The following is an 8,678-nucleotide window of genomic DNA, read 5'->3' as shown; positions in this document are numbered from 1 at the left end:
CTGGGTTGGCTGGTCAGGGGGGTGGGGTGGGTGGGGGCGGTGGCTGCGGTTGGGTTCGGAAGGGGGAGGCGGCGTTTTTGCTGGGCCTGCGCCTCCCCTCCCTCTCTCTCGGCTAGGTGCCGCTGTTGCTCCACCGCCCGCACCGCCGCAGAGCAACTTGACCCAAGTGACGTCACTAGGGTTCACAAGCTTCAAGGCCATTTTCAAATTTCATTGGCCTGCTACTCACGTGGGACAGCCCTCTTCCAGCTTCCACCGCCCCACCCACCCCCCCCCCCCCTCACCCTCACCACCGCAAACCCTCCCCCTCCAACACACGCCCCGCCAGCCACCACCCCCCCCCCCCTCCCCCTCTCACCCAGCGAAAGAAAAATGCAACCATAATTCTATTGCTTACATCTTTCTGGCCGCCTTCCCCCCCCCCAACCACCCCCCCCCCCCACCCCACCAACCCCCTTTCCCTTTCTAAAAGATGTCAGCCTGCAGAAGTTCTGATGCTCCTTGCAATCCCCCCTGAAAATGTCATGTCCCAACGATATTGCGCCCAACGCTTACTTGATGGAGCCTTTGGCGGGGCTCTGCAGAGGTGAGAGTTACGGCAGCGGCGCGGGGATGTACATGCAGGCGGGGGCCGAGTTCAACTGCGCGGTCCGGGACTGCGGCCTGATTCCGACCCTGTCGAAGCGCGACGAAGGGAGCGGCGCCAACCTGACGCTCGCCAGAGCCTGCCCGTACCTGACGCATCTGGAGGGATGGACCGAGCACGGCAAGGGCTACCGAATCGAGCCGCCCGTTGCCCGGCCGCTCTCCACCTGCTCCTTCCCCGCCGCTGTTAAGGAGGAGAACCTGTGCTGCATCTACGGGTCGGAAACTGCGGCGAAGCGGGCGGCGGCGGCGGACGGCGCGCTGTACCGGCGCCTGACGCCGGAACCCGCCTCCGCCGATCACGAAATCCCGGTCCCCGGCTACTTCCGCGTCAGTCAAGGTTACCCGGCGGGGTCGGGGGACTCGCCCGATTCCAGCGCCGCCGGCCGCTACGGTCCCACCTTCCACCCGTCCCCCAGCCTGGGGCCAATGGGCAAGGCGGGCGCCGGGGCGACACCGGAGGGCGGCGGAGGGGGAGGCGGCGGCCCGGAGACTCCCACCGACCACTCCGAAGCCAGTGGCGGCGAAACCGGCGATTCGCAAAACCCCGCGGACGACGGCTGCGGCGACCCCAAGTTGACGAGAGCGGAAAAGGCGGCGGAGAGACCGCACGCTGGAGAGGCCGCGACTGCAACTTGCAAAGGTGCAGAACTGACTTCGGAGAGTTCAGATAATGAACTCAAAGGTAAATCGTGGGGTGAGGGCGAGTGTGTGGGGCGGGGGGAAACGGGGGTGGTGAACGAGTAGGAAATTCAGCGCTTAAAAAAAATGCTAACAGCTCCGATTTCAAACGAAAATATTCGTTAAGGCGCGACAGAGAGAGCGAGAGAGAAATGGTCTGTTTGATTTCATTCTCAAGGTTACAATGTCTCCGCACATGCTGAAATGATTCTCTCTCTCTCTCCCCCCAACCACCCCCCCCCCCTCCCCACTGCCCCCTCCCCTCATCTCCCTCTTTAATTTTAATGTAAGCCTGTTCAACTAACAAGAAGATTATTTTAAGAAAAAAAACAACACGAGTAAATGGTTTATTTTTTAAGTTGAACATCAGTTGATCTCAGTTTTTAAAATATGTTGGGAAGTGTTTTTAAAAATTCTGTAATAGGGAGGAGACAAACGCAGAGCGGGTTTAAATTCTCCAATAAGGCACCGTTTTCTTTCTCCCCTCCCCCCCCCCCCCCCCCCTCCCCAAAAAATAATCATTAAATAGTATTAAAATCTGTCTGCTCCCTGGACTCCCCTCCAAATGCGAGATCTGTCAGTCCTCGGGATTTTAGATTTCGTTGGGTGGTGTGTGTGTGTGTGGGGGGGGGGGGGGGGGGGAATAACACTTACAAAATAATTAAAAATCAGTGAATTCACGGCGAGGGGAAATGGAGAAGGGTTTCGCGATATTTTAGCGAGGCGGGTTCTCAATTCTTTCAGGAAAATTCACGGTCGGAGGCAAAGCAAAAAAAAAAAATAGAACAAAACAAAGCCGAAATAAGAAAAGAATGAAGACGGTTTTATGCGGGGTTAGGGTTTGAATCGTGGACCGCAGGTTTTATTGCCCGAAAGCGCCCAGTTTGCAGCGCAAATAGGGGGGTTTTTTTGTGTGTGTGTGTATGTGTGTGAAATGGCGAAGGGAGCGGGGACGCTAGCAACCGATATTTCCAGTGGAAGGTGTTTTATTTATTATTATTTTAACCGTCTCACGCCCCCGGTCTCACTAGAAAAATAAATATTTTTTTGCGTTTTGTTCCGACTGGCTCGCATGTACTCGTCCACCAAAATAATAATTCTTTTGTTTTAAAAAAAAGCAAACAAAAATATAACTCTCCGGCGGAGTCGATTGCAAACATGCCCCTCGTCAAATATCTACCCATATTTTAATCCAAAGCAGGGAACACAGTGGGAGTCGACCGAGGGCCGGTTACAAACAAAAATGAAGCTCTTTCTCCCTCTCCGCATTGAAACTAACAAATCTAATTCAGGGAGTTTAGTCACGCCGCAAGAGGGACATTCACAGCCCTCGCAATTTTAAGTGAATTTTATTTCTCTTTAAAAACACAAAACCCTACCTTTTGTTTCCCCCCTGCCTCCCCAATCCGACATTTAAAGGTTACTGGGAAAGGAAAATTTTGCAATCTCACTCACTTGTCATCTGTGTTCTTTCCCCCCCCCCCCCCCCCCTTCCAAATCTGCTTCTCCCTCTATATATCTACATTTTTACTGATCTATTTAGTTATGTGTCTTTCTATCAGTCTGTTAAGAGATCCAGTTAGGCCTGTCCGCCCATCTATATTCTACCTAAATCTATTTATTATCCATCTCCGTTTGTTTATTTCAGTCTATCTCTGTATCTATCATTCTGTCTATCTATCTATGTATTTATCTATCTATGTGTATGTGTATGTATTTATCCATCTATTTATCTACGTTTCGATGTATGTATGTATCTATCTATCTATGTATTTATTTATCTATCTATGTATTTATCTATTTCTGTGTGTATGCATGTATCTATCTTTTTATCTATTTATCTTTCTATCTATTTATCTATCTATGTATTTATCTATTTCTGTGTGTATGTATCTCTCTATCTTTCTATCTATTTATCTATCTATGTATTTATCTATTTCTGTGTGTATGCATGTCTCTATCTTTCTATCTATTTATCTATCTATGTATTTATCTATTTCTGTGTGTATGTATGTCTCTATCTTTCTATCTATTTATCTATCTATGTATTTATCTATTTCTGTGTGTATGTATGTCTCTATCTTTCTATCTATTTATCTATCTATGTATTTATCTATTTCTGTGTGTATGTATGTCTCTATCTTTCTATCTATTTATCTATCTATGTATTTATCAATTTCTGTGTGTATGTATGTCTCTATCTTTCTATCTATTTATCTATCTATGTATTTATCTATTTCTGTGTGTATGTATCTCTCTATCTTTCTATCTATTTATCTATCTATGTATTTATCTATTTCTGTGTGTATGTATGTCTCTATCTTTCTATCTATTTATCTATCTATGTATTTATCTATTTCTGTGTGTATGTATCTCTCTATCTTTCTATCTATTTATCTATCTATGTATTTATCTATTTCTGTATGTATGTATGTCTCTATCTTTCTATCTATTTATCTATCTATGTATTTATCAATTTCTGTGTGTATGTATGTCTCTATCTTTCTATCTATTTATCTATCTATGTATTTATCTATTTCTGTGTGTATGTATCTCTCTATCTTTCTATCTATTTATCTATCTATGTATTTATCTATTTCTGTGTGTATGTATGTCTCTATCTTTCTATCTATTTATCTATCTATGTATTTATCTATTTCTGTGTTTATGTATCTCTCTATCTTTCTATCTATTTATCTATCTATGTATTTATCTATTTCTGTGTGTATGTATCTCTCTATCTTTCTATCTATTTATCTATCTATGTATTTATCAATTTCTGTGTGTATGTATGTCTCTATCTTTCTATCTATTTATCTATCTATGTATTTATCTATTTCTGTGTGTATGTATCTCTCTATCTTTCTATCTATTTATCTATCTATGTATTTATCTATTTCTGTGTGTATGTATGTCTCTATCTTTCTATCTATTTATCTATCTATGTATTTATCTATTTCTGTGTGTATGTATCTCTCTATCTTTCTATCTATTTATCTATCTATGTATTTATCTATTTCTGTGTGTATGTATCTCTCTATCTTTCTATCTATTTATCTATCTATGTATTTATCAATTTCTGTGTGTATGTATGTCTCTATCTTTCTATCTATTTATCTATCTATGTATTTATCTATTTCTGTGTGTATGTATGTCTCTATCTTTCTATCTATTTATCTATCTATGTATTTATCTATTTCTGTGTGTATGTATGTCTCTATCTTTCTATCTATTTATCTATCTATGTATTTATCTATTTCTGTGTGTATGTATGTCTCTATCTTTCTATCTATTTATCTATCTATGTATTTATCTATCTATGTGTGCTTGTATGTCTCTATCTTTCTATCTATTTATCTATCTATGTATTTATCTATTTCTGTGTGAATGTATGTCTCTATCTTTCTATCTATTTATCTATCTATGTATTTATCTATCTATGGTGCTGTATGTCTCTATCTTTCTATCTATTTATCTATCTATGTATTTATCTATTTCTGTGTGTATGTATGACTCTATCTTTCTATCTATTTATCTATCTATGTATTTATCTATTTCTGTGTGTATGTATCTCTCTATCTTTCTATCTATTTATCTATCTATGTATTTATCTATTCTGTGTGTATGTATGTCTCTATCTTTCTATCTATTTATCTATCTATTATTTATCTATTTCTGTGTGTATGTATGTCTCTATCTTTATCTATTATCTATCTTGTATTTATCTATCTATGTGTGTATGATGTCTCTATCTTTCTATCTATTTATCTATCTATGTATTTATCTATTTCTGTGTGTATGTATGTCTCTATCTTTCTATCTATTTATCTATCTATGTATTTATCTATTTCTGTGTGTATGTATCTCTCTATCTTTCTATCTATTTATCTATCTATGTATTTGTCTATTTCTGTGTGTATGTATCTCTCTATCTTTCTATCTATTTATCTATCTATGTATTTATCTATTTCTGTGTGTATGTATGTCTCTATCTTTCTATCTATTTATCTATCTATGTATTTATCAATTCTGTGTGTATGTATGTCTCTATCTTTCTATCTATTATCTATCTATGTATTTATCTATTTCTGTGTGTATGTATCTCTCTATCTTTCTATCTATTTATCTATCTATGTATTTATCTATTTCTGTGTGTATGTATGTCTCTATCTTTCTATCTATTTATCTATCTATGTATTTATCTATTTCTGTGTGTATGTATCTCTCTATCTTTCTATCTATTTATCTATCTATGTATTTATCTATTTCTGTGTGTATGTATCTCCTCTATCTTTCTATCTATTTATCTATCTATGTATTTATCTATTTCTGTGTGTATGTATGTCTCTATCTTTCTATCTATTTATCTATCTATGTATTTATCTATTTCTGTGTGGTATGTATGTCTCTGTCTTTCTATCTATTTATCTATCTATGTATTTATCTATTTCTGTGTGTATGTATGTCTCTGTCTTTCTATCTATTTATCTATCTATGTATTTATCTATTTCTGTGTGTATGTATCTCTCTATCTTTCTATCTATTTATCTATCTATGTATTTATCTATTTCTGTGTGTATGTATGTCTCTATCTTTCTATCTATTTATCTATCTATGTATTTATCTATTTCTGTGTGTATGTATCTCTCTATCTTTCTATCTATTTATCTATCTATGTATTTATCTATTTCTGTGTGTATGTATCTCTCTATCTTTCTATCTATTTATCTATCTATGTATTTATCTATTTCTGTGTGTATGTATCTCTCTATCTTTCTATCTATTTATCTATCTATGTATTTATCTATTTCTGTGTGTATGTATGTCTCTGTCTTTCTATCTATTTATCTATCTATGTATTTATCTATTCTGTGTGTATGTATGTCTCTATCTTCTATCTATTTATCTATCTATGTATTTATCTATTTCTGTGTGTATGTATGTCTCTATCTTTCTATCTATTTATCTCTCTATCTATGTATGTATCTCTCTATCTATGTATTTATCTATCTATGTGTGCATGTATGTCTCTATCTTTTTATCTATTTATCTTTCTATCTATTTATCTATCCATGTATTTATCTATCTATGTGTGCATGTATGAATCTATCTATTTATTGATGTATGTATCTCTCTATGTATTTATCTATCTATGTGTGCATGTATGTCTCTATCTTTCTATCTATTTATCTATCTATGTATTTATCTATTTCTATGTGTATGTATGAATCTATCTATCTATTGATGTATGTATCTCTCTATCTATGTATTTATCTATTTCTATGTGTATGTATGTATCTATCTTTCTATCTATTTATCTCTCTATCGATGTATGTATCTACCTATCTATGTATGTATCTATTTCTTGTGTATGTATGACTCTATCTATTGATGTATCTATCTCTCTATCTATTTATCTATCTATCGATGTATGTATCTCTCTATCTATGTATTTATCTATCTATCTCTATAATCCACTGTGTCTGTCTGTTTTCCTATCCACTATCTGTTTCACATTCTACCTTTCTCTTTTTTTTAGCCGTCTCTTTCTGTCTGCCTGCCTTTATCTATCTTTCCCTGCATATTGAAGAGTATTTAACCGTGTCACTTATCAGTGATTAACCTTACCGCAATTATTTTCACCTATTGGGACGCCGCGATTCTTTCAAACGCAAGACTGATGCTTGCGCATTCACTTTTGTCACCAGTTGGGGCCAGGACACGTTCAATATCTTTGGGTAAAATATTTGGCTGTATTGAGTTCAAACTAAAAAATAAAATGACACGAAGCTTAATACGAAAATACATCTAGTAAGCAGTCCCTTTCTCCCTCTCTCTCTGTCCATTTCTCTCTTTCTCCCTCTCTCTCTCTCTCTGACCATTTATCTCTCTCTCCCTCTCTGTCGCTCGGATTTAAAATGTGAATGATTGGACGAAACTGTTTAGAAAGGGGTTGTCGAGCTGGTTCGGCCGTGAACGGGCGGTGAGGCTGGAAAACTGGAGCTGGCGGAGAGAGGGAGAGAGAGTTGGGCGGGCTGTGGCGGGGTGGGGGGGGGGGGGGCGCATAACGCTGGGGCAAAACCTTCTGAGATTTCAAACAAGCACTCTTATGCTCTCCACAGAAGTGATGAAGGGCGATAAAGCGGCGGGGAATTGGCTGACCGCGAAAAGCGGGAGGAAAAAGCGCTGCCCGTACACAAAACATCAAACTCTAGAGCTGAAAAAAGAATTTCTGTTCAACATGTACTTGACTCGCGAGCGCCGCCTAGAGATAAGCAAGAGCATCAACCTGACCGACAGACAAGTCAAGATCTGGTTTCAAAACCGCCGAATGAAATTGAAGAAGTTGAGCAGGGAGAATCGCATTCGAGAACTGACCAGCACTCTTCCCCATTTCATGAACCAAAAAAAATAAAAATGAATGAATGAATGAATGAATGAATGAATGAATAAAAGGCGCCGCATTTTCTCCCGTGGACGTTCAGTCCGAAGACGGAAGACTGTTTTGCACTGGGAAGAGAGAGAGAGAGAATGTTTCATCAAATTCGCCTATTCTGTTTTGGGTAATATGTGTTCAATGTTAAGGATAGGCATGTGCAATGAATTGACGTCTTCGTGTGTGTGTGTGTGTGTGTGTGTGTGTAGGTGTGGGTGTTTATTTTATCCACATGGTAAATGTATAAAATATTTATATGCCATTAATGTACCGTTGTCTTTTTTTTGTTGTTGTTGTTTCTGGGTTTTTTTATAACAAAAGAAAAGATAAGTGTTTAATGACTGCGTATGTGAGACAGAACTGAGTCTTACACCCGTGTTCTGTCCTGCAAGGTCACAATTGGACCGTCATTCAAATGTCTGTTTGTTAACCTCGGATCCGACTGCCCTCCTCAAGCAAACTGTGATCTCACTGGCAGTTTTAAAAGGAAAAACAAAAATAAAAAGATTGACGGGATTGATAATAAGTCCGTCATTTTGTGATTTTTTTTTTGAAATGGCAAGTCCGTTTATATATTAAACAGTTGGTCCAGGGCGAGTCTGAGCGTATGTGTGAGTGTGTGTGCATACGAGAGGGTTTTGACTGTGTGTGTGTGTGTGTAACAGAGAGAGTGTGTCTATCTCTATGTATGTGAGTGTGTGAGAGTTTGAGAGGGTTATTGAGTGTGTGTGTGTGTGTGTGACAGAGAGTGAGTGTTTATATCTATGTGTTGAGTGTGTGTGAGTATGAGTGGGTTATTGAGTGAGTGTGTGTGTGTGACAGAGAGTGAGTGTTTATTCTATGTGTGTGAGTGTGTGAGAGTTTGAGAGGGTTATTGAGTGTGTGTGTGTGTGTGTGACAGAGAGTGAGTGTTTAT

General features: G+C 38.9%; 1 protein-coding gene across 1 annotated transcript; it reads left to right on the top strand.

The window, feature by feature from the left end:
• Positions 1–398: 398 nt before the first annotated feature.
• On the top strand, positions 399–8,272 carry LOC137358708 (homeobox protein Hox-C10-like). Its single transcript, XM_068024944.1, has 2 exons — positions 399–1,330; positions 7,449–8,272. Exons 1-2 carry the CDS (start codon positions 520–522, stop codon positions 7,739–7,741), a joined length of 1,104 nt encoding a protein of 367 aa, XP_067881045.1. The 5' UTR covers positions 399–519; the 3' UTR covers positions 7,742–8,272.
• The last annotated feature ends 406 nt before the right edge of the window (positions 8,273–8,678 follow it).

This window comes from Heterodontus francisci, chromosome X (genome assembly GCF_036365525.1).
Source record: "Heterodontus francisci isolate sHetFra1 chromosome X, sHetFra1.hap1, whole genome shotgun sequence".
Taxonomy (NCBI): domain Eukaryota; kingdom Metazoa; phylum Chordata; class Chondrichthyes; order Heterodontiformes; family Heterodontidae; genus Heterodontus; species Heterodontus francisci.
Note: the sequence above shows the minus strand (reverse complement) of the source record. Positions and strands in the feature narration are given on the sequence as shown.